We start from the raw sequence: 26,625 nt of genomic DNA, 5'->3' as shown, positions 1-26,625 counted from the left end.
GACAATTGTTACATCTGATCAATTTTCATTATTTCTCTCCTGTTGATGGTACAGGTGGCACATTTGCCCACTCCAAACTCCACTGCAATATTTTGGTTTTATATTTGGACAGTGTTGAGCAGCAATTCTATTTCAGAGAGTGCTTTTCTATACAGCTTGAGATCATCCATGTAAAACATGTGGGATAGTCTGCCAGTTGTTTTTGATGTTTGATAGCCATGGCTTGACATGTCCAATATTGTTAACAGAGGAATCAATGCAATGACAAACAGCAGTGGTGAGAGTGAGTCTATCATCATTGACCAGGAAATGTATCTTTCATTGTCCCATTGATCTTTACACAAAGTTTCTGATGTTTCCACTGACTCCTGTTATTTCTAGGTACTGATTATCCAGTCATGTGGCAGGCAGTCAAATGCCTTCTTGTAATCAATCCACGCTACATTCAAGTTGGTCTTCCTTCACTTGCAGTTTTCCAGACTCATCTTGCCAAGTCAGAGCTGATTTTTTGTTCCATTCTGCTCAGGTGGAAAGAGCTTGATTTTAACTAGATGCTGTTGGATGCATCAGCTACCACACCAGTTAGTAATTTCAAAGTTGCAAAGCAAATAATTGGCCTGTAGTTGTTGGTGCTGCCCCTTTCTTGGATCTTTTACAATCAGATAGATTTTGCCAGATGTTAACCAATCTTCGATGTCACCTTATTTTTATTTCCTGCCCACCTCATGATTCAGGTGACTCTTGTTAAACTTGGCAACAAATAGGTTCAGACCAATCAAATGCAGTTCCTCTTCGTCTGGTGCTGACCAATTATTGACCTATTCTCAATTCAGCTTCTTTTTTATTCTTATCTACTTCCTTTGTCAAAGCTGCATTCTTACTTGGGTTATCCAACAGCTGCACCAAGAATTGTGGGGGTCGTCTACGAGGTCATATCCATTCAGGTGGTATTTTGTGTTCTGATTTTTTCTGCCAATGTGTAAGACAAAGCATTTATTGGTTGAGATTTGGAGTTGCCAATATTTTGGCCATTCTGACACATAGTCAAGATCTTTTTGTAGAGTAGCAGCATTGTCAGTGGGGTTGAATAGTTTTACATCATCAGCTAAGAGCATGCAGTTGCTTATAATATAATCGCAAAGGTCATTTATGTAAAGTATAAAGAGCTTCCAGTCCTCTGGTATTTCCCTGGTGCTCCTGGAGCTTTGAAAGACTTGGTTCACTAGATCCAAAATCACCTTCCAGAATCACCTGCCTCCCACTTCCCCCATGCCTCTGCCTGCTGCCAGTACCATCGTGTGTAAGAATCATCTGTCTCCACTATTTGGGGTGTCCCTCGGTCTCCTTTGTCCATGTTTTCTCCAAAATAAGCCCTAATATGTCTTTTGGAACCCCCCAAAATATGACTGGGTCTTATTTTCAAGGAAACACAGTATCTCTAACAAGAATAAAATTCAGGGGTGTACATTTTAATTTCTGATGATAGTGAATCTGTGCTAAAATGCAGCAGGCTGAATCTTCCACAATAGATTTGCAAATGTTCAGCATTTGGAAAAGCTGAAGCTTTGGAGGCAGCAAAGGACCTGGGAAAGTCCATCTCCAGCTAGACTTCCTTCAGTGAAAGCATGCAGGAATGAGGCTGCCTTCATCTGGTTTGGCCCCTCCATTTAAAAAGGCAGGTCAAAGGTAGAAGCTTGCCTTGTAAAGAAGATAAGCTGAATGGAAATCTGAGCATTTATTATTATTGCTTTTTTTTTTAAAGGACCTGGAGAAAACTTCTAGGAAACTCAAATCTTGCGTACTATTTTTAAAAGCTGAATTTGGCCTTAATAAAAGCGTTAACTAGAAATTACTGTGATTAAGGCTTGTAATCGTTTATTAGCATGTATGGCTGACTCAGAGGGATATTTGGGGATGGATTTTGAGAGCAGGATGACAGCAGAGAAAGGGAAGTGGATGGCCACAGTCTGTGCTGCTACTGAGGGGAGAGGTGGGAAGTCAGAAAGGTATTTGAGGTGGCAAGTGAGAAGAGCACCTGAGACTTTTCCTCCTTCTAAGTGGGCGGTGAGGACCATCAGCTTCCCTTCATGCTCTCCAACTTGTGGGTGCTTCCAAAGGAGGTTTTTTTTTTCTTGCAACTGCTCTCCATCACAGAAAGTTGAATCAATTCCATCTTTTGTTAGGAATGTATCTGTGGTTTCCTGCAATTTCTTCCCTCTTTTTTCTGACCCCCCCCCCCAAAGTGTTAAGGCAGGCCTCACTCAAAACCCTTTGAACAGATCCACGTACAAAACCTCCCCTGCCCTCTTTGTGTACCAGGAGCTAAAGTGATCGGCTAATCCTGAACAAAACTGGAGTTTCTCAGTTAAATGAAGACTCAGGATACCCTCCAAGGGAAAGCTAAACAGACAAAATGTCAAGAGGACATGCTTATTTTAAAAACCCAAACATTTGGAGCTTTACTGCATCATTGCCGCTGCCACCTTGCCTCTGGGCCATGCCTTTTGGACACCCTGCCACGCAGGCTTGCTTTTCCAAACTCAAAATGACAATGGTACAAGGAGCCTTTCTGAGCCAGTCAGAGATCAGGCACAATACAGCAACAGACCAGATAATAATGATCAACCTCCGGCTCTCTTTCAGCTAACCCACAAAGGATTGGGACTACCCTGCAGGCCCTCATCTATTCTACCCCCATCCTCTTCATTGCATGTAGCCCCCTGGGAAATAAAAGAGAAGAACGTGCACAGAATAATATTACCTGCTCAGCCCATTAGTTTCTTCAGACCTATTTAGGAAATCATCCTGACCCAGAGCTGCTTGGAACAAACCATTTGAATTGATCTCCCATCATGCAGAGATTCAGAGTAGCTAGCAGTCATCAAGTGACCACAGAATGACCAGCTACGGCATCTGGGTTACAGAAAGCTCCTCGGAGCACCAGTTCCAGTCACAATGAACATCAATGACTGGTGGGGAAAGGTACCAACTGAGATGGGTTCATAGAAATCCTGAATCACTCCTGGATGGGTGGCCTCAATAAGGAGCCTGAAGTCCCAGGACAACAATCCCATCAGGCCATTGCCAATCTATCAATCATTTCTGTTAAATCATGAAGAGAAATTCTTGGGCAGGCAAGAGTTTACAGAATCCCTTCCTGCCGGATTACTCAGGGTCATTTTTTGAGGACTATATTTATCTCAGATCTGAAACAGTAGAGGGAAACAGAAGGATTTCTGAATTTCCAAGTAACCTACCAGAACTGTGGTGACCACCAAAGATCGATTGGTCAGGGAATCCGTCACGTTGGGCCCCTGCCTCCGGGCAATTTCAGTGATGTTCAGCCCATCTGAGGGGCTCCACACTCCAATCTGGGATGGGAACAAAGGTGAAGAGTGAAACCAAACTAGAGCTTTCAGTCCTGAAAAAAAACCCAGTGGCAAAGAAAGGTGGTCAGATAGTTTGAAGGCCCTAAATGAAGGCACAGGAACAGTCCTCAAATGTTGACACCAGTAAAGTTGGAAGAAAGCAAAGGGAGAGCTCACCCATGTTTGTTCAGATGGTACTTCCTTCAGTTGTAGGTAAATAGTTTGTCTGTAACAATTTGACTGGGGTAGGTGAGAAGGGGAAGTAGTAGATGGACTCCTTTTTTTATCAAGAAGAGAAAGACCGGAAACCAGCTTGTCGCCTTTCTTGGATCTGCTCAGACAAAGCACCTGTTTCTACTTTAACTGGGGGAAGAGCTCTTGGGGATTCCTGTCCAGTCCTTCCACAGGTACTACAGTTTCACCAACAAAAGCATTTTCCATCTTGGTTTTAGGCAAGGATCTGGACTTTCTGGAACTTCCCTCCTTCCAACCAGGAATGACAACTGCTCTGCTCATTGTAACTCCACTCTCCAACTTTCCTCTCCAGCACTTTGTTTTGCTCTCATTTTTTTTCTCTTCTCTCTTTGACTCCTCTCCTCCATTCTCCCTCCAACTTGGGTCAAGACCAGCAGCAATTGGGGAGGTAAGTGTGTCCACAGGCTCTAGTCTGTAACAACTTATAGCAGGCTGGGCCATTAGGACACCGAACCTCCCCACACCAGTCCTGGCTAGTGGCCAGGTCAGCTCCTCAGCCCTCATGACAGCACTACTGCCCTTCAAGGGAAGAACCAGCTCCATCTCACTGTTTCTTTCTCCATTGGCTGTCTCCAGGCCACTATGGATGCAGATGTGGCAGCCACACTAATAAAAGGCATGCAGGGGGAGGCTTCCTTACGTAATGCTCCAGGAAAGGAAGCAAGAAAGCAAGCAATCAGGAATCACAGAATCCCAGGGCTTGGATCCCTTCTAGTCCAAATCCCCACCCAAGGCAGAAGTCCTTATACCATCCTAGAAAAATGGTTGTCCAACCTCTTCTAGAAAACCACCAGCAATGGGGTACCTACTATATCATTCTGTTATGAAATTCCTCTTTATTTCCAGGTTGAATCTCCCTTTGACAAGCTTCCACCCATTACTTCTTATCCTATCCTGCTATGGAGAATAAATCAATGCCCTCTTTCCTGTAACAGCCCTTCCAGTGATCAAGGAGAGCTTCAACCTGTAAATAAGGAGGAACTTTCTGACAGTGAGAACAATCAATCCATGGAACAGAAGTTGCCTTCGGAAGTTGTGGGAGCTTCATCACTGGAGGCTTTCAAGAAGAGGCTGGTCTGCGATTTGTTAGAAATGGTGCAGGGTCTCCTGCTTGGGCTTTGAACTAGATGGCCTACAATGTCCCTTCCAATTCTGTTAACCTGTATCTAAGTACTGAAGATGCTATCATGTCATCCCTGAGCCTTCTCTTCATTAGGCTAAATACCTAGTTTCCTTAGCCATTCATCATATGGTTTAGCTTCCAGATCCCTTATGTTTGTTGCTCTTTTATTTGTTCTTTTTAAGCCCTCAGCATTTGTTTGGTATTGTGGTGACCAGAACTGGATGAAATATTTCAAGTGTGGTCTTGCCACTGTAGTGTAAAATGGCACTATCACTTTTCATTGTCTTGATGCTATCCCTCTATTGATACAGCTTAGAAGGCTGCATTGGCTTTTATGCAGAGGTGAAATTCAGCAGGTTCTGACAGGTTCTGGAGAACCGTAGCAGAAATTTTAAGTAGTTTGGCGAATCGGCAAATACCACTTCTGGCTGGCCCCAGAGTGGGGAGGGAATGGAGATTTTGCAATATCCTTCCCCTAGGAGTGGGGAGTGAATGGGGATTTTGCAGTATCCTTCCCCTGCCACACCCACCAAGCCACATTCACAGAACTGGTAGTAAAAAAAAATGAATTTCACCACTGCTTTTATGGCAGTAACAGCAGCATATTATTAACTTATATTTAAGTGTGCCCACCTAGATCCCTCTCACTGTTAAGACAGCTACTGCATGCTCTATACTATGTGTTTATGTTTTCCTTCCTAAGTGCAAGATTTTATTTTTCTCACCACTGAATGGCATTGTGTTAGAGGGTGCCCAATGCTCAAGTATGTCAAGATGCTTCTGAATTTTGAGTTGATCTGGGGGAAAATGTTGGCACTTTCCCCCAGCTTGGTGCCACCTGCAAATTTGATCAGTTACCCTTCTAACCCCTCATCTAGATCATCATAAAACGTGGCTGTTCCGGCAGGCCTGGGTCTGTTGACCCCTAAATACGGTCCAGCCCCATTTAGAATGGAATGCATGGTGTGCTGTTTTTAAATCTATCTTTTCTTTCCTTGTATTTTATTTTTTGATTTATTTCTGTACTGTAAGCCACCCGGAGTCCTACGGGATTGGGCGGCATATAAATGTTATTAAACTTGCAAACTTGCAAACTTATGAAGATATTAGGGAACATGACCCCAAAGACTGAACCTTGAGGTACCCCACCGTCTGTTTTGCTCTATGTAAATATAGTTCCTTTGAGGACTATATGCTGAGTTCTACAAATCCATCAAGTGTTGGTATTGCCTATTCCACATTGTTCTGTCTCACCAAAAAGTAGGCTGTGGTCTTCTTTGTCAAATGACTTACTGACACTATATTCACAGCAGTTAACTAAGCCACTAATTTAGTTACTTTATCAAAAAAAGGCAATAAGCTTTGTCTGACATGATCTCTTTTTAAGAAACCCATTAGAAGAACACCAGAGCTCCAACCTTAAGAGCCATGATGGTACAGTGGTTAGAATGCAGAACTGCAGGGCTAACTCACTGCTCACTCCAGGAGTTCGATTCTGAGTGGCTCAAGGTTGACTCAGCCTTCCATCCTTTCAAGGTCAGTAAAATGAAGACCCAGATGGTTGGGGGTAATGAGCTGACTCTGTAAACCACTTAGAGAGGGTTGTAAAGTACTGTGAAGTGGTGTGTAAGTGCTAGTACTAGTGCTGTTTCTGTTTCAGCTGGCTTCCAGTGATCTCTTGTTTACACTGCTTGGTTATCTTTTCCAAAAAAAGTCCAGACATTGATGTCAAGCTGATTTGACTATAGTTTCCTGGATCTTTTAGAATAGAATAACAGAGTTGGAACGGACCTTGGAGGTATTCTAGTCCAACCCTTGCTTAGGCAGGAAACCCTACACCTCTTCAGACAAATGGTTATCTAATGTGTTCTTTAAAACTTCCAGTGATGCAGCATTCAGAACTTCTGGAGGCAAGTTGTTCCACTGATTAATTGTTCTAACTGTCAAAATTTTCTCCTCAGTTCTAAGTTGCTTTTCTCCTTGATTAGTTTCCACCCATTGCTTCTAGTTTTACCCTCAGGTGCTTTGAAGAATAGCTTGAGTCCCTTCCAACTCTGTTAATCTGTTAATTTGCTTCTTTGTGGCAACCCCCAAGATATTGCAACACTGCTATCATGTCACCTCTAGTCCTTCTTTTCATAAGACTAGAAATATCCAATTCCAGCAGCCGTTCTTTATATGTTTTAGCCTCCAGTCCCCTAATCCTCTTTGTTGCTCTTCTCTGCACTCTTTCTAGAGTCTTCACATCGTTTCTATATTGTGGTGACCAAAACTGAATGCAGAATACCAAGGCATTATAAAGTGGTATTAACACTTCACGTGATCTTGATTATATCCCTCTGTTTATGTAGCTTAGAACTGTGTTGGCTTTTTTGGCAGCTGCTGCACACGGCTGGCTCCTATTTAAATGGTTGTCCACTAGGACTCCAAGATCCCTCTTGCAGTTACTGCTATTGAACACAAGATACCACCTATACTGTACCTGTGCATTTCATTTTTGTTGCCTAAATGCAGAACCTGTAGAACCTGGTGGCCTTTCAACGCCGACAGTCCTTGGATGAAACCGATTATCTGGATCCCTTTCAGTCCGGTTTCAGGCCTGGCTACAGCACGGAAACTGCTTTGGTCGCACTGATCGATGATCTCTGGAGAGCCAGGGATAGGTGTCATTCCTCTATCCTGGTGCTTCTTGACCTCTCAGCGGCCTTAGATACCATCGACCATGGTATCCTTCGGTGACGGTTGCGGGAAGTGGGAGTGGGAGGCACCGTTCTTCAGTGGCTCTCCTCCTACCTCTTGGACAGGTCACAGTCGGTGTTGGTCGGAGGACAGAGATCGACCCCTAGGCCCCTCAACTTTGGGATGCTGCAGGGTTCGGTCCTGTCCCCCCTCCTATTTAACATCTACATGAAGCCGCTGGGTGAGATCATATGCCGGCATGGGATTAAATACCATCAATATGCGGACGATACACAGCTGTATCTGTCCGCCCCGTGCCAACTCAGTGAAGCGGTAGAAGTGATGGGCCAGTGCCTGGAGACTGTTAGGGTCTGGATGGGACCGAACAAGCTGGCGCTCAACCCCGACAAGACCGAGTGGCTATTTATGCTCCCTCCCAAAGATGGTCCAGCTATTCCATCTCTCAGCCTGGGGGGTGAAATTATACGCCCCTCAGATAGGGCTCGCAATTTGGGAGTCCTCCTGGATCCGCAGCTGACTCTAGAACATCATTTGTCGGCTGTGATCAGGGGGACCTTTGCCCAGGTTCGCCTGGTGCACCAATTGCGGCCCTACCTGGACTGGGAGGCCCTTTGGATAGTCACTCACGCCCTCGTTACCTCAAGACTGGAAAACTGTAACACGCTCTACATGGGGCTGCCCTTGAAGAGTGTTCGAAGACTTCAGCTTGTCCAGAACGCAGCCACGCGAGCGATTGTGAATGCATCTCGGTACACCCATGTTACACCTGTCCTCCGCGAGCTGCACTGGCTGCCTATTGGTCTCCGGACACACTTCAAGGTGCTAGTCATTACTTTTAAAGCCCTACATGGTATTGGACCTGGGTACTTGAGAGACCGCCTCCTGCCAGTTACCTCCCAAAGACCTATTAGATCCCACAGATTAGGCCTCCTCCAAATTCCATCTGCCGGCCAATGTCAGCTGGCGACTCCTCGGGGGAGGGCCTTCTCTGTGGCTGCTCCGGCCCTCTAGAACGATCTCCCTGTGGAGATCCGGACCCTTACTACCCTTCCGGCCTTCCGCAAAGCGGTTAAGACCTGGCTGTTCCGGCAGGCCCGGGGCTGTTGAACTATCCAGCCCCATCCAAGGTTATGGCTGTTGTAGAATTTTAAATTGTTGTTTTTATTTTATTTTTTGTATCCCCTCCCTTTTCATTGTGAGCCGCCCTGAGTCTCTCGGGAATAGGGCGGCATACAAACTCAATAAATTGAAATTGAACTGAAATTGAACCTTACTTTTTTCACCACTGAATTTCATTTTGTTAGATAGCATCCAATCTTCAAGTCTGTCAAGATCCTTCTGTCTCTTAAACCTATCTTCCAGAGTATTGGCTATTCTTGCTAGCTTGATGTTGTCTGTGAATTTGATGAGTTCCCCATCTATCCCCTCATCCAATCATTGATGAAGATGTTGAAAAGTATTGGGCCTAAAACAGATTCCTGGGGTACCCACTGCATACCTCCCTCCATGTAGATGCAGTTCCATTGAGGACTACACATTGAGTGTGATTGGTCAACCAGTTACAAATCCATCTGGTGCTGATGTTGTCTAACCCACATATTACTATTTTATCAAGTAGTAGGTTATGGTCCCTTTTGTCAAATACCTTACTGAAGTCCAAGTAAATTATATCAACATCATTCCTCTGGTCCACTAATTTTGTCACTTTGTCAAAGAATGCAATAAGATTAGTCTGGCATGATCTGTTTTTGACAAACCCATGTTGGCTTTTTGTTGTTACTTTGTTTGCTTCTAGTTGTTTGCTGATTCGTTGCTTGATTATCTTTTTCAGAATCTTCCCTGATATACAGGTCAGGCTGTTAGGTCTGTAGTTTCCTGGATCTATTTCCCCCCCTTTTTTGAATATGGGAACTACATCAGCTCTTTTCCAGACCTCTGGCAGTTCCCCGGTGCTCCAGGATCTTTGAAAGGTATATTTCAGTGGTTCTGAGATCACATCTACCAGTTCCTTCAGAACCTTGGGGTGTAATCCATCTGGTCCTGTTGATTTGAATTCGTCTATGGTAGACAGGTGCTCACTTATCATTTTCTTCCCTATTTTAACTTGGCTTCCTAATCTGTTTTTTGTGGTGCTGCTTTTGATAGGTTGGACTGTTTTTTCCCCTTGTGTAAAGACAGATGCAAAAAATGAGTTAAGTAGTTCTTTCTCCTTGTTGCTTGTCTCCTTCCTGCCACTTTCTCCCAGCAATGGACCAATTGTTTCCTTGACTTTTTTCTTGTTTTTAACGTGTTGGAAGAATATTTTTTATTTTTTACTTTTGTCGCAAGCCTTTGTTTGCTGTGAGCCTTAGCTTTTCTCACTTCCTTTTTGTAGGTTTGGGCTATTTGCTAATATTCTGCCTCAGTTATGTGCCCCTCTTTCCACTTTGTCAGCCTCTGCTGCGCTTGCTTGCTATCGGCTGCCATAGAAACAGTGAGGGTGGGGGCATGATATTTGGGAAGGGAATTGTGTGGTACTGGAAGAGTTAGAAGGGAGTTTTGTCCTCACTATCTTCTGCGCATGCTGATGGCTGATGTTTGGTCTTGGTCAAGGCCAACCGTCTCACACACCAACCTGATGAAGCCTTTTGAAGGTGCACCTCACATGACACCCTAGGGAATTGCAGATTGGACACTGGGTTGGGCTAATTGGAGGGAGGGGCTGGGTAATCATTTGATATGTATTGTTCGCGCCTTTTTGGCTCAGATCTTGCTTTCCTTTTCGCTGCTTTCAATTCATGTCTAGTAAAAGTACTTTATCTCTATTCAAATGGAGTTGAGGTTTTTCTTTCTTGGCTACTGAAGGAGGCCTGACACACTCTTTATACGTCTTTTTTGTCTTTCAATTTGTCAGAGAGTTCTTTATGTAGCCATGCTGGTTTCTTTTGAGAGCTGTTATTTTCCTTCTTCACTGGTATTGTGCTAGACTGTGCTTTTATAATCTCACTTTTCAAACTTTCCCAAGCTTCTTGAGTTGTTTTCCCCTTGAGGATTCTCATCCATGGAATCCTTCCCAGGCTCTCTCTACGTTCATTGAAATTAGCTCTCTTAAAGTTCAAGACTCTAGTTTGACTTTGTTTTATTGCTTGTGCTTGCATAATGTTGAATTCCAATATTGCATGATCACTCGCCCCCAAGGTTCCTGTAGCTTCAACACATTTTACCCTTTCTGAAGATTGAAAGCACACCAGCTCTTTTCCAGTCCTCTGTGCTCCAGGAGCTCTGAAATATTTCATTCATTGTTTCTGAGATCACATCTGCCAGGTTCTTCAGTACACTTGGATGTAAACCATTTGGTCCCAGAGATTTCAACTCCTGCAAAGCAGATGCTATTCTCTTATCAATTCCTTACCTATTTTGATCTACATTCCTATTGTGTCTCCCAAAGTGCTACTTTTGACAGGTTGGGCTCTTTTTTCCTTTTGTGTTAAGACAGAAGCAAAGATGGGATTAAACAGTTCTGTTTTTCCCCTGCTGCGTGTCATCTTCTTGCTATCTTGTCCCATTAGTGGACCAATTGTTTCCTTGTTGTTCTTCTTTTCCTTACATATTGAAAGAAACTTGTTTTGTTATTTTTGGCATTTGTTGCAAGTTCACTATGAGTCTTAGCCTTCCTGACTCTGTCTTTGTAAATTTGGACCAGGAGTGTCAAACTCAAGGCTTGCAGGATGGACCCAGCCTGCAGGGTGCATATATCTGGCCCGTGGGACTGGCCTGGAAATACCACGGTGCCTCTTCCAGCCAAAACAGGTGGTGGTGGGCGCTTGTGGCCCCCCTTACCATTTTTGGTCTCCCCAGCCTCCAGAAGCACTCTGCTGGCTGAAACCAGGCCATACGGAGGCCCCAAGAGGCCTCCACATGGTCCATTTTTGGCTTCCCTGGGCTCCAGTAGCACTCTGCCGGCCAAAAATGGGCCACACAGGTCTTCAGAGGCCTTCTTTGTCCCGTTACAGGCCAAAAAGGAGCTTCCATGAGTCGGATCCAGCCCTCTGAGGTCCCATTTGGCATGACTTTGCTGTACTTATTTTTTGAAGATCTCCAGAAGACGCCGACCCACATGGCAGAGAAGTCTTTTATTCAGAAGCCTGTGATGCTGTAAGAAGGTGAGATGTAAGGAAAACAGTTTTTCCCTTCTGAATAAAAGACCAGCTTCTCTGCCATGAGGGCCTGCAGGCTTAGTTTGGGCCCAGTCTGGCCGGTAACAAGCAACCTCCTGCTTGCAGCTGACTGGCTGGTTCGAATAAGCAGCTTCAGCGATTGGGGCATGGCAACCAATCAACAAGGGGCTTACAGTTCAGCCCAAGGAGACAAAGGAAGCAAGCTCCTCATTGATTGACTGCTGCTGCTGACACAATCCCTGAAGCAGGAGGCTGCTGTGGCCCAGTCCAGGCTTAGGCCTGCTGGCCACATGGGCCCAGCCGAAGTCTTTTACTCAAAAGCTGGTGAAAATGTTTTCCTAGGATTTCATATGTTTACAGCTTCACCATCATCTGAATAAAATACTTTGCTTTCTCTGCCAGTGGGTCAGCCTTTTCTGGTGCTCTGGTGATCTTTAAAAAGTAAGTAATCCATGGATTTGGGGATGGGATGGGTGAGGAAGCAATTGTGGGGACCCCAGGGGAGCATGAGGTATCTCAGTGGATTGGGGGAGGCTTTGGATAGCCTTCTCCAGCACTAGGCCCCACATGCTTTTCCCCACTCTGAGATACCTCATGTGAATTTAATGACCTGCGTATTCGATTAACAAATGCATTGGGGAAAACTGGGAGTAATCATGTTCATTTAATGTGATTCAATCAAATGAATCTTCGGGTTACGAATATAATTGGCAGGCTCTATTACATTCATAACTTGAGGATTTCCTGTGTAATGAGAGTGAGTGAGGGTCTCAGGGAAGTCCTGCCTTAGCACTTGGCCACCACAGGTTCCCCCCCATAAGTCCCGTGCCACACCCATCATGGCCATGCCCCCCGTCACGCCCACCTGGGCATGCCCCAGCCCTCTGAGATCAAACACCCCTGATGTGACCCTCAATGAAATTGAGTTTGACACTCCTGATTTGGATTGTTTGGTGGCATGTTTGCCCCTCAGTATGTAAGAAAGCTCTTTGTACAACCCTGCAAGCTTCTCTGGAGCCTCTTATTTTCTTTCTCAGTGTTATTGTTTTTTTTTGGGGGGGGGGGCTTTATTATCCTTTTTTTTTCAAAGTATCCGAAGCAGTGATGTGCGGTAAGTTTTATGACTGGTGAGGCAGCTTTTTAGACTTGTGGAAGTTGCAGAATTCCACAGCAAGGCATGCTCAGTTCCGATTTAAAGCGACAGCATTTTCCCCCCTTGCAAAATAAGTTTTCCCATTCTTTTTCTTCTCCCTCCCCCTCCTTCCTCCCTCTCTCCCTCTCTCCCCCCCTCTCTGAAACAGACACACACACACAGAGAGAACTTGGATCCCTCTCTCACTCACTCACTCTCAAACAAACACAAACACAGAAGTTGGATTGAATATATTTTCCAAAGGCTTGAAAGCAGCTCCTCTGCCATACCCCCCCTTCCCCTGCTGCCTTCCGATAGAAGCCTTTGATTGCAGGTGAATCATGTTGCCTTTTCAGTGAAGCTGGGCTTATATACTTTTATCCAGGTGTGTGTGTGTGTGTGTATGTGTGTGTGTGTGTGTGTGTGTGTGTGTGTTTGAAAAGGCAACGTGGGTTCTGCATGCAATCAAGCTTTTTGAATTCCTCCCCCCTCCCCACACACGCACCTTTTCCAGCTGTTTCAGAGAGGATTTCAACTCTGCCCTCATGAAAGGCCAGAACTCTGAGTCAGACTGAGCTAGTTGCTCCTAGAGAACTCTAAAAAGCCTCTAAAAATGCCCTCTACAGGAGGTGAGAGAACACGTGCCTCATTTGCATAAGGAATTCTTCGCTTTTTAACCCTTGGTTAACTCTTAAAAGGCGAAAAATTCCTTATGCAAAAGAGGCCCCTAGTTCTCTGGCCTCCTCCTATAGTTAACACTAAGCACTGTTCCAAGTCACTGTGACTTAGAATCTGGTAGCAACTACCTTGCCTTTAATTATTTTTAAAAAAATCTTTAAAATTCTTTCCTTTTCCTCATGACTGGTGAGGCCACGCCTTCCCTGCCTCTAGTGACTGCACGTCCCTGATCCGAAGCATCCTTTTTTTCCATTTAAGATCCCCATCCTTCCAATTCTCTCTTAGTTTGTTGAAGTCAATAACACTTGTTTGGTTTTGTTCAGTTACCTGTCCCTGCATTATGGTGAATTCTAGTATGATATGGTCATTCTCCCTTAATTATTCTGTCCTATTAGTAAGAATTAAATCTAGTATAGTTGACCTCTAGATCCCTCCACCTTTTGAGAGATAAAGTTGCCAGCTAGACATGTTGGGGAACCTGGTTGGTGGCCTGTAGTTATGTCCCTTTCCCCTAATATTCCCCCAAATACTTTCAAACTGGCTTTCATCCTTGGTATTGTGTATGCCTGTAGAGATATAGTAGTTCTTTACATACTGTGCAACTCTTTCCCCCTCTCTTTTGCGTTGGTTCTGTTTCTTTTGTACAGTGTACATCCTTCTAAGCAGAATGTTCCAATCATGGGTTCCATCACACAAATTTCAGTAACAGCAACAATATCAGGCACTAGGATCTCAGGCCCTCCCTGTTTGTTCCCCATACTTTAAGCATTAATGTACAGGCATTTGAACCCTTTATGGTTGACCCAGTGTTTGCTTTCTGCATCTCCTGTTACATGTCTGAGTGCCCCTTCCATCTTATTACATGTTTCTGCATTTATAGCAATAGCAATAGCAGTAGACTTATATACCGCTTCATAGGCCTTTCAGGCCTCTCTAAGCGGTTTACAGAGAGTCAGCATATTGCCCCCAACAATCTGGGTCCTCATTTTACCCACCTCGGAAGGATGGAAGGCTGAGTCAACCCTGAGCCGGTGAGATTTGAACCGCTGACCTGCTGATCTAGCAGTAGCCTGCAGTGCTGCATTTAACCACTGCGCCACCTTGGCTCTTGATGCCACCTTGGCATTGTCTGATTTGTTATCTTGGGATTTCAGCTTTGGGTTTGTTCCTAAAAATTGGTCTCCCTCTCCCTTTTAATTAAAAGACCTATGGATAAGACAAGCCAGAGCTTTCCCAAACACATTCTTCCAGTCTTTGTGAGGTGCAGCCGATCACTTGCCAGAAGTCCTTCCTCTAGGTAATGTAAACCATGGCCCATAAATCAAAACTTCGCTTGATGGCACCATCTCTTAAGCCAGTGATTTACCTTTAAAATTCTATGTTCCCTCATTGGATGTTGACCTTCCACTGGCAGTATAGATGAAATACCATCTGTGCTCCTAATTCTTTTGCCTTCTTGCCTAGCTGTTCATAGCCGCTTGATATGTTTTTCAGGCTCTATTTTGTTGTATCATTCTTCCCAACATGAAAGAGCAGAAAGGGATTATAATGGGATTGGTTATGTGGGTAAGCCTTGTGTCACATCTTTGATCTTTGCATCTGGGAAACAACCCAACTCTTGATAGGTTGTGCAGTCCACAAATTGCTGAGAAGTGAGTCACCAATCACCTGCTTATGTCTCTTTGGGGAACTCAGCAAACTCCTCTTTATGACAGTCTGAGCTACTTTTCTTCCTCATGGGAACATCTGAAACTCCAGATGTCCTGTGTGTTTTCTTACAGAGGGAGGATATGCAAATGATTGTTCAACTCCAGTGGCAGGGACCTTCTCCTTGTATTTTTGTCCTTTCAGTGACATGTTGCCATTGGTCTGCCCCATGAGCTTCATTTTTTCCTGTAGTTGTTTCTTCCTTACTGTATTTAGTTTGAATGCAGACTTCTGCCTTTCCAAGGAATTCCTCAGATGAGACTCAGAGTGATTAGACATGCCTCTAGACCTTCCATTTTCTCCTCTAACAATCAGATCCATTTGGACTTGTTGCAGGTATAATTTGAATCCTCCGTGGGCAGGAATACAAACATAGCACATATCTTGCTGGTCGCTACAGTGTTAGCTATTACTTTCTTATGCTTCAGGATTTGTGCAGGTACAAATATATTTCTTATAGACTTTCTGCTTTAGACTTTTAGTTGTAGGCTTTTAGGTATGTGGGCTAGTAGTGTGATCCACTAGATTAAGTCCTAGTTCTCTGGAGATTGTGTTGAGCAACTCTTTGCTCTCCCAGCAACTTTTGCTGCTATGCAAATACAACCAGTGACTTACAGGGGACGGAGAGAGTTGTTGCGTTCAGCTATCACCAGGGCTTTTGCAATCAGAGTACAGTCAATTGCCTCATTCTGAACAATGGCAGGATTCTGGGGATTCTGAATAGCCCTTTGATCTGTTCAGGTTGGTTTGACTTGCTTGGTAGCTGCTTCCTTGCAAAAACTGAAAATGTATATTTCTATCTGGGAGCTGCCGCTGCCTCACAGATGAGCAAAGCAAGGGGATTGCTTCAGTGGTGGTTCCTAACAGTTTGGACTGGTTTGGCAGAACCGGTAGTGGTTTGGCGGAACCGGTAGTGGTTTGGTGGCCTGGTTCACTGGAACTGGCAATGACCCAGGTCTGCCACACTCCCGAACCAATTCCACGGGCAGTGGCGGCACCATCTTTTTTTTTCCAGTTCTGTGCATGTGCAGAACAATTTCAATTGTACTGCACATACATGCGCACATGCAAAGCACTCCCCTGAGCAAACACGACAGTAGTGCCTGCCGGAACCCACTCCTGGACCGCTTGATTTTATCTTCAGTGGGAGTGTGCTGTGCTGTGTCTCAAAGCTCCTTTGCTGGGTGGCTTTGCTTGAGCATTGAATGAAATGACACTCCCACCCTTCCCCAACCTCAACTAGAGACACTTCTGATCCACAGGTGTCTGCTGCAAATCAGAATGTTGAAAAAAAGAAAGAAAAATGTGTTGCAACCAACCCCAGCCTTTGGTAATTGTGTCAGATGTAAACATGGGACTCATGACTTGTGTCAACATTTTATCTTTGGTGCCCCCCCCTCCCCACACATTGGAATGGCCAGATCATCTGGGGGCCAGCAGGGTGAGCGCCATCCGAAGACTCCAGTTCAGCCTTGAAACAGGTCTCGTAAAGGGCAGCTCTACTACGTGTCTTCTGCAGAAAATGTGGAATGTGTACGTAATGACTTCAAATGATCTTTCCAAAATGTTAGGAGATACATCATTGATGTCCATAAAGCTTACAAATGAGAAAGCAGAATGTAAAGATTTCCATTTTCTCAGATGGACAAAAGGATCCAGTCCCAATCAAACCACAGAATATTCAAAGCTGTCTTCTTTTTAAAATATTATTTTAGAAAACTATACTACCCACCTGTTCATACAGTAACCCACAAAAAAGAAATGAATGGCAATGCAATGAAAGAGTTTACTGAAAACACTTTTTGCTTTGCCGCTTATCTGAGAGCTACTCCCTCCCCTTTATCTGACAATAAGCAGTGGGAGCGAAGGCTTGTGGTTCTGATGGGAAGCAAAACACCAAGATTCCCACTCCCCTCAGTGATGATGACTTCAGCAAGACGAGGCCGTCTCTGCAGGAGCCGGAAAGCTGATTGCACTCATTGTTGTTTTGCAAATCCCTAACAGATTCCTCTAACTGTGGTAGCTCAAGAGCACAGAATTCGACATTACCAATCTGCAAGTTGCAGAAGGCGAGAAAGTGCTAAACCTGAAACCTTAGCAAATGTGAAATACTGAACAGAAGGCGCAAGTATCAACAGGGATTTGATTCCATTTGGGACACCATTAATTCACATTACATCCTGACAAAGCCGTCATGCCCCACTCTGCCGTGATTTGACGCAGCCACTTTAAAGCTTCTCCAGAGCTCAGAAAAAGCTTTAAACACACATTCAGGAGGAGATTAAGTGCCTGAAGGGGGCACAAACAACTAGGAAACAAGGGAACTGAACAAATGATGTTTGTTTCTTGATGGTAGGGGTCTTTCAGCTTCAGGTTACTGCCCTCAGAAACTGGAGATGCAGAAAATGCACCAAATGTCACAAGGGAGATTTATTTCCTTCATAAACGCCCCTTCACAGAGTTACCTTGGCCACCACTACAGGATCCCCAATGGACACAAGGGAAATCATGGGCCTCTGGGACCAATGGGTCATCCACAACTGCTGGTTGATGTGGCTACATCAAACCTTTCACTCCTCTGAATGACCTAGGTTGGATTGCCAGATGGTGTGTGTGTGTATGAACTAACTGGTGTGTGTGTGAGAGAGGGGAGGGGCTGCGTCCTTTCACATCTAGGAAACATGCAAGAGTCTTCCAACCAATTTAGCCAAACCATTCTCTGCTGATTCAAGGCCTAAGCTGCAAGAAAAGGTTGGACAACCATTTGACTGTGATGGTAAAAGGCCTTGAGCAGGGAGTTGGACTAGAAGACCTCCAAGGTCCCTTCCAGCTCTAGGATTCTATAATATTTTCTATATAGCAATAGCAATAGCAATAGCAGTAGACTTATATACCGCTTCATAGGCCTTTCAGGCCTCTCTAAGCGGTTTACAGAGAGTCAGCATATTGCCCCCAACAATCTGGGTCCTCATTTTACCCACCTCGGAAGGATGGAAGGCTGAGTCAACCCTGAGCCGGTGAGATTTGAACCGCTGACCTGCTGATCTAGCAGTAGCCTGCAGTGCTGCATTTAACCACTGCGCCACCTTGGCTCTTTTATATCTTTTAGGCTAGTATGAACTATGGAGCTGAAGAAGCTGAAAAAAATGTGATAGGTTCAAAAAGCTTTAAGGAAAGATGAAGCGCCACCCAAGTTGGGTCCAGCCCCCATACATGCAAAGAACCCATGGCAAAGTAGAGCCCCCCCCATCTTTGAGTGGGGTGTATTTGTTTCTGTTGGGACTCCAGCACATCCTCCTCTCTTTGAAGCTGCTTACGAAGGGGCTTCTGGCAGCCCCCAAGATCTTTCCTGAGATGTGCAAAGAGAAGAGCAAGCAAAGAAGCCACCGACCTTTTCCAGCCCATCTTCCTTGAGGCTGATGATGTCCAAGTCAAAGTCAGTTCTGAGCCCGCTGGTTTTGTTGAAGGCAATTCGTCCCGTTAAGCCCTCCCACTGTGCCTGAAAGGCAGAAAGGAAGGAACAGTGGGTAGGGATGGCACCAGGGAAGGAGGGGCGATGAACTTGTGACATAAAGGAACTCTGCATCAAGTGCATAAGCCAGAAGTGAGCTGCCTCTTTTAGCTTTGCTAAACCCATCACTGTGTCAGGCCTGCAGCAATATTTGTTTATGGATCTCAAACCTGCCACACATTCTATTATTCTACTATGCATTTTCTATGGTGGGAAAATGGGAGGGGGAATTGTTAGATGATATGTAGCCATAACATCATTTTTTCTAAAAAGCCAAGGTCATCCTTTGTCTCTGCACTTCTGCACCTGGTTGGAACTGTATGAGTGGGACTGCCAGCATGGCAGTGGAAGATTGGACCATGTGACGAACTTGTGGGTGTGGGGGCAAGATCTTGAACGTTCAATTGGGTGGGGAAAACCAGGAAGCTTTCAGATTCGGGTTTTTCCAGATGTGCCAACATGGCTCTCTTAATAAATTGGAACTTTGAGCAATACTTTACTTTGGACTCTGATTTACTTTTGGATGCTATTTGGAACCAAGACACACTGCTTCCTATTCTGCAAAACTGGAGAAATCCACACACACCCTGCTGCCCCTTAGAAATGGTCGATGCCCACCGCTTCCGTTTCACTGGAGAGAATGATGAAGTGTTGCTGAGCTATGAGCTCTGAAGAGGGAAAACCCTTTGGAACTTTGGGTGAGACAGCCTGGAGGGAAAGCAAGGAGACCCTTCTAAGCCACCCAGGCCATTTTTCTAGATGTTCCTTCCAAAACCAGCATTCATTCTGGAGCTATCCAGGTGCTCCATTAAGGACTGGGAGATGTCATGGCCTGTGCTTCCTCTTCTCCCCTTTTCCCTCCATAATGTCATCACCGAGATCATCTTGGCTTCATACTGCAATTTCATTGGGCCACTGCAGCAGCTGACTATCTGCAGGCAGAGTGCTGGAGTTGGGGGGTTGGGGAAGTGGAGGGTAGACTGCTCAAATCAAGCTTTGTACTAACAGTGAGGCTAGAGATTAAGTTCAACCAGTCCTGGCTCACTCAACTTAAAAACTATTCTGAGCCTTGGTGTGGTATCTGCTGCTCCATCCATGAAAGACCAAGCTAGTCACATGCTTCTCTCTGTTCCTGGCCATGGATGTGAAGAGGTCCGACATGAACCTTGGAAAACTACATGAGAAATCTCGGCCATAGGGGCAGGTTCATCTCCAGTGGCCCCAAAGGGGCTGAATGAGAAAGAGGGAGATGACTTACTATCATCATAACAGAAGTGGGCCTGAGTCCTATAAGTGTTTCCCTTCCCTTTCTTGCTCCTCCTGTTGACCTCCAGGGGATCCTCTGGCTCTTCAAATTCAGAAGAAACGTTTTAGTCCTCTCTTTGGTCTGCTGGATCTGGGCTGAACTTGGATGGTAGCAAATAGTGTTGCACCCTTCTTTTCTGGCTTCTTGTGGTGGTCTTCCATTTTTATAGCATGGATATAACATGGTGACTCACTCACTCCTCCAAGTCCTGCAGAAATTAGTGGGGAAACCTTTGGTGCCTTAAGGATTCTGTGGGGTTGACTTGACTGAGAAGGGTGGAGAGACAGCAAGAGCAGCAGATCTTCCCTCACTGTTACTTATTCCCTCCCTCCAACCCTCCAAGCCGTTCTTCTGCTCTGCTCTTCTCTGGTCTACTTGTTTTTGTGCTGAATACATGGGGCCCCTGGGAACCAAGTAAATAGATAATCAGAAAAAAAAAAACTTTGCTGCCCTCTCAAGGACACCTAGATCATGATTAGTACCCATCAGGTTGGCAGAAAGCATGGTGGGATGCCAAGGGAGACTGGCAGTTTCCTTGAGCCTCAGATCACAAGAAGACCAACTTCATTGTATTTGCAATATTTGCATTTTTTCCATTTCATGTGCCTAAAGCAGACTTTTTACTGTTCTCAGTATTCTTTTGTTTGTAATTGCACATTGGAATGCTGCTCTCCTCTCACCACTGAACTAATCAGAAATTTTCCAAACTTGAGTAACTAACATGGCATCCGATGAAAGGTCTTGAAATCTTATTTGAATCATAATTTAGCCCAAGGGGCAACTATCCCCAGGCCTGTGAATTATATGAATAATTAGAGGCATGGGGGTTGCTGGTGACCAGACCCTGGGACGGGGATGGTTGCTTCATCCCGTAGAACTCCTGGGTGGCCATCGCTCTTAATTCCTTACTGAACAGAGGGCAGGTAACTGAGAAAGGCAAGTACAGGAAAAGCAGCTAAATGACAAAATCCCATTTGGTCATTCTTCATTATTTCCAAGATGCTGAGATGAGGAGAAGGAGGCTGCTGCGTTGGCTCTCCCAACTGTCCATCTTTCTCAGACAATTGCAGAGTTTTGCTCTTTCTGGCTGGAAAGGCTGGCCTGGGTTGGGGTGGGTAGAGGATTTCAGCTGGGGTAGTGGCCACCCAGAGCCAGGCATTACCTGAGAGCTGGAAGCTGCGAAAAAGGAGCTGAACTCTGTTGCCTTGTGATCTACAAAAGCATTAGTTGATGCTCTGACATGAGAGAAAAATCTTATTATTATTCCTTAACATAGGCACTCCTTGGATGCAGAACTTTAAGTCAGGAGGACCTTTTCAAATAACATAATTTTTCAAAGGGATAAGCTTTTGTGACAGGCAGCTACAGCTTATGAAAGTGTACGCCTTTTATTTAAATCTGTTATTTGAAAATTTGTGGTGATAGAGAAGACTCAAGAGCAGGGGTCTGCAACCTTAAACACTCAAAGAGCCATTTGGACCTGTTTTCCACAGAAAAGAAAGCACCAGGAGCCACAAAACCTGGTGGGCATGGTCAACTTGATATCACTCACTCCCCCCCAGTCACATGACCCCCTCACCCCCCTCCCCGGTGATGCCTACCCAGATTTTGTGGCTCCCAGTGTTTTCTTTTCTGTGGGAAACAACTCTCTCTCTCCCCCCCTGCCCCTCCTTCTCTCCCTCCCTCCCCCTTCCCTCTGTCTTCCTCCCTCCCTCTGTCTCTCTGTCTTTCTGTCTCATATATCTGTGTCTCTTTTCCATCTCTCTCTCCCCCCCCCCCCGCTCTCTCTCTGTGTCTCTCTTTTTCTTTCTCTCACTCTCATATCTCTCTCTGTCTCTTTCTCCCTCTCTGTCTCTCTCTCATGTGTGTGTGTTCCCAAAAACAGGCGAGGGTTGGTGTTTTTTCTCTCTTCCTGATATTGTTCTTTCTTCTTCTTTGGATGCCTTTTACCATATGATTTAAATCAAGAGTCATTTTGGGTTCCCAGATAAATGAAGCTCTTTTGTTCCCCTGCTGTGGCTCCCTGTCAGCTGAGCCCACCACTGGCTGAGCCTGCCCCGCGCCCTCCCCTCCCAGTGACTCCTTTCCTGGCTTGAGAAGGTAAGGGCGATGATGGAGCAGGAGTGAAGCGCCCCTGTACTTGCCTCCTCTTGTGAGCACTTCTTCCAGCCCTTGTTGGTGTTGCATGCACCTCAGTTGCTTGGGGAGATGTGTGATTTGCTCTCTGCCCCTAGACACTGGCCTGACTCCTGGAATCTGGAGTGAGTCTCCATCCCCCACTGTTGCCTTTACCTTCTCAGGCCAGGCAAGGACTGGGAGGGTAGGGCAAAGGGTGGGGCCAGCCAGTGGTGGGTTCAGCCGACAGGGAGCCACAGCAGGAGGACAAAGGGGCCACATGGGGCCCCAGAGCCACGGATTGCCGACACCTGCTCTAGAGGGCCCCTTGGACTGCATGGAGATCCAATCAGTCAATCCTGAAGGAAATCAAACTTGATTGTCGTTTGGCCACTTTGGAAGCTGAAGCTCAAATACTTTAGCCATCGAAAGAGAAGAGAGGACTCCTTGGAAAAGACCCTGATGTTGGGAAAGATGGAAGGCAAAAGGAAAAGGGGGCAGCAGAGGGTAAGATGGTTTAGATGGCATCAGTGAGCATAGCAGAACACAATGTTGCTAGTTTCTGGGCAAGATCTATTTATTTTGTACATATTTTAATCTTGTACTTTACATTTTAAATTTTATGTCATATAGTATGCCTTACTTTAATTGTGGTGCTTATGACGAATAAATAAATATTGGGCATGAATTTGGGCAAAGTCTGGGAGGTGGGGGAGGGTGGGGGGAGCGGGGTGTGTGTGGCGTGCTGTGGTCCATGGGGTCACAGACAGTTTCAAATGACTTAGCAACCGAACAGCAATCAACACCTTTTATCAAATCTTGTTATTTGAAAAGCTACTACCTCGCTCCTCCCAATTTGTGATAGACTACCCTCCTATAAGGTTATGACTTTCTCCTCTCCGACCAAACATATTTTTTGAGAAGAGAGAGACCAAGGCTTTGGTTTTCCACTCATCCTCCTTTCCCTTCCATTTTATCTGATGGATAAATTAAAATAAGTTGGCCAGAACTGAGTCCAGATCTCAATGGTGTCTGAAGCGCGCAGAGCAGATTAACTTGGAAGCCTTGCCTGGCTCCAGCTCTGATTTACAGGGCCTGACCTGCCTCCTTTAGTTCAGCTCAACTGTCCCTTCTTGTCAAAAGCATCTGTTGTGCCATGGAGGGGATGGCCAGTTTCAAAAAGGCCGTCTGTTCAGAGCTGCTCCCAAGAGGGCTGCTGAAGTAGCTGCTTTACGGTGTGGCTTCCAGCAGCAGATTTTGCAAATTTGCAACTAGCTAAAAGCACAAGGAAGCAGGAGACCCTGGGATAAGACTGATCCCAGAGGAAACACAACAGTTTTAAGAGCATCCAAAGTAGTCATTGCGTCTAGCCTGGGAATTGGGTAGAAAGCGAGAAAAGCATTCAGGCCTCTGAATTTCCTTTCTGGCTTTTAGTCCAAATTCTGTCTTTGCTTACTGCCGGGTAGATTGTGAACTGCACTTTGATCAGCTAATGGACATTTTGCTAATGCCCCTCTCAATTCTATGGTGGAGGCAGCAGAGAAGTATCAGCTGCCTCTTATTATTTGGCTCATTCCATGACTAGTTGTCAGAACTGCCCTGCAGCAGATCATTCTGAAGGCTTCACTCATAACCAGATAGCAAGGAAGTTGGTAGCTGTGTCCCATACCTCCTGCTTCTTGACAAGCAGTTTTGAGTAGCCCCTTTTTTTCTGACCCTGAAAGTAATAAGTACAGCCTCCATTACAAGTCATTGCACAACCATCTTTCTCTATGTTACGGCTGAATTATTTTTAAAGCATTTCAAGTGGATGGACAACTCTCCACCGTGACGCAGAAGTGCCACAGCGTGTGGACAAAAATATTTCCTTCCCAATCAGGGCCATTTAACTCCGCTGGCTGGCCAGCGACGTAAGTGTAGTCTCTCTCTCTCTCTCTCTCTCCACATCAGGCATAGTTTTACATACCAGAATCACTTCATTCCAATTGCCATTGCAACCAGCAGCCACTTAAAGCCTGATCTTGTATGCATTTTATCGCCATTCGGCGATGATCCATCGAGCCAGAGAAACCACAAGCAAGCCCCGAGAGAGCCCTGGGTTACAGAGATTTGGCAGCAGTGTCCTCTGGTGTTCCAATGAAAGGGACATGGGCCAAGTGTAGCATTTCGAGAAAAAGAAAATTTTCAGGAAAGGAATCTGCGTAGGCCAGCATATTCAAAAGAAGCCAGGTCTTAATCCAAGGACAAAGGTACAAACAGACTGACTCCCTGTTCCTCTCTTTGTGTGCGTGCCTGCAAGAAGCACTTCAATTTTTCATGCACACAATTGTGAGGTCATTGCATGACCTCCTCAACAATCTGAACAGTACTTGAGCATATCTACTGCTCTCGTGGCAATTACTTCTACTTGAGCCGGCAGGAACCCTTTGAAATTATGCATCTGGTGGAGGGGTGACAAGTGAATTAGTGGGCTCCGTCTACAATTGAGATGATTCAGTCTGGCTTGCTTGAGAAATGTCAGGATAAATACCTAGCTGGCTAGCCAAACCAGGCAAGGAGTAGCTTCACCAGGGCATTCCTTTCATCTCAAAATTGTCCCGATGACATGAAGTGTTACAGCCTATAAATCCATCCATGCCCGGGTTTTTAAGAGCCAAGCCCCAGTTCCTCGCTCTGTGACTGCCTCATGAGCAATAGTTATCTGAGTCCAGGACCTTTCTTACCTCTTTGATAAAATTCATAAAGCGCCCACCAAATCGCCAGGCTTTGTGTCGATGGCACTGAAGTGAGTTGACCGTCATCTGAGGGGCCCGTTGGTAACACACAGAGACTATGTGGACGGCATCATACAACAGGGCAGCGTCTGTCTAAAATGAAGGTGGAGAGTAATTGTTTTGACCACATGCAGCCACTCTAAAAGCAATCCTCCCTACCCCCAAATGTTCTCTTGATTCTATAGCTAAGCCCACTGTGAGGAGCCACTGCTTCTACCCTGAAAGGGTAGACTTCCCATGCACCCAGGCTTCCAGGAATCATTCCTGAATCCAGGATAATATTAGGAGAAAAACCAGCCTCTTTGCTTCAAACGGTTCCTTCTCCTAGGATTCTTTCCCCCCTCTGGAAGAAGGGGGCTGGAAGTCATTTTACCTATTCAGATGTAATGTGTTATTCAGCCTGAAGATGCAAGACTCCTCTTCTGACAAAAGCAGAGGGTGCTAAAAAGGTTTGGCACAGCCTGGCACAAGCCGTATGAGCTGCAAACCTTTTCTGATTACACAGCAGCAGGAAAAGGGCCAGGAGTTCAAAGTGACCATCGTACCATCATGACCCCTGCGATTAATCCAGGTTCAGGTTTGGCGGCCGTCTGCAACCTCTCCATGGACCACTTATCAATTACGGCAGACACATGGGGATTCTCCACGTTCAAGATGCGGAAGCCAGTCAGGTTTACTCCAGAGTAGCGATATTGCTCAAGATCGAGTGCATACAGATCCTGTTGGGGGAAAAAAAAACCTTCTTCTCAGCCCTCTGCCTGCTCTTCTTTTGGCATGACTGAACGTTAAAACTATTGTAAAGTAAGAGAAAAAGAAAGGTTGCTGAGAAATGTCACCCACGTTTCTGAAATTCAGCTTTTTGGGGAATTCACAGATGCTTCGCCTGAGTAAACAACCTTAAAATTTAGGTACAGAAATCAGTATTGGTTCCAATTGGGAAGCCTCAGCCTCCCAATCTCAGCCAAGAATCAGTTAATTATGATGATTAATTGAGCATAAGGAGAAAAGACAAAATGCTTGAAAGAAAAATCAATGAATGGGAAACTCTGATATTAAGCCTTGTTCCTATCAGCACTTGCAGGAATCAAAAACTGTGTGAAATGCCAAAGTGTGTGGAATAGTAAGTCTTCTCTTGGGTGCCTGAGACACAGCAGTGAACTTCTAGCCTTGAAAATCATCCTCTCCATATATGCCTTATTTATTTATTTAGTGCATGGCATATCACATGTGGACTTGCGATAAATGTTAACATTATGCCTAGATTAAAAATAACACAATAAAATATGAATGTTAAAAAGACCTATATTCACATACCAATGTCTAGGCCAAGGGTGTCAAACACAAGGCCTGTGGACCAAAACCGGCCCACAATGTGGTCAGAACCAGCCCGCGGGACCGTCCTGGAAAATGTAAGGAGCTGACCCGCATTGCCTCGGCCCAGTCTACCCAATGCGAAGAGGAAACATGCCAGCAGCTTGGGGAGTGGATCAAGTTGGCCATGCCTGCCCGGTCCCCCAAGGTCAACCACAGCCCTGATGCGGCCCACAATGAAATTGAGTTTGACACTCCTGGTCTAGGCCATGTAAGTAATTAATAATTAATTAATAATTAAGGAGAAACTTCCTAACAGTGAGGACAATTAACTAATGGAACAGCTTGCCTTCAGAAATCTTGGGTGCTCCATCACTGGAGCTTTTAAAGAGACTAGACAGCCTCTGATTTGAAATAGTATAGGTTCTCTTGCTTGAGCAGGGGGCTGGACTAGAAAGCCTCCAAGGTCCCTTCTAGTTCTATTCTAT

General features: G+C 45.3%; 1 protein-coding gene across 1 annotated transcript in view; it reads right to left on the bottom strand.

Moving 5' to 3' along the window:
- Positions 1-26,625, bottom strand: part of GRIK3 (glutamate ionotropic receptor kainate type subunit 3) — a 289,005-nt gene that overhangs the window by 55,922 nt on the left and 206,458 nt on the right. Inside the window, exons 6-9 of the mRNA XM_087728183.1 lie at positions 25,372-25,545; positions 24,776-24,919; positions 18,512-18,619; positions 3,258-3,371 (exon numbers count right to left, since the gene is read on the bottom strand). Coding sequence (XP_087584309.1) covers positions 3,258-3,371; positions 18,512-18,619; positions 24,776-24,919; positions 25,372-25,545 — 540 coding nt within the window. The remainder of the gene's footprint in view (positions 1-3,257; positions 3,372-18,511; positions 18,620-24,775; positions 24,920-25,371; positions 25,546-26,625) is intronic.

Source organism: Thamnophis sirtalis, unplaced genomic scaffold (genome assembly GCF_051295495.1).
Source record: "Thamnophis sirtalis isolate CommonGarterSnake01/CBP01778 unplaced genomic scaffold, rThaSir2_p1.2 scaffold_13, whole genome shotgun sequence".
NCBI lineage: Eukaryota > Metazoa > Chordata > Lepidosauria > Squamata > Natricidae > Thamnophis > Thamnophis sirtalis.
The sequence above is the reverse complement of the archived record's forward strand: the minus strand, read 5'-3'. Positions and strand labels throughout refer to the sequence as shown.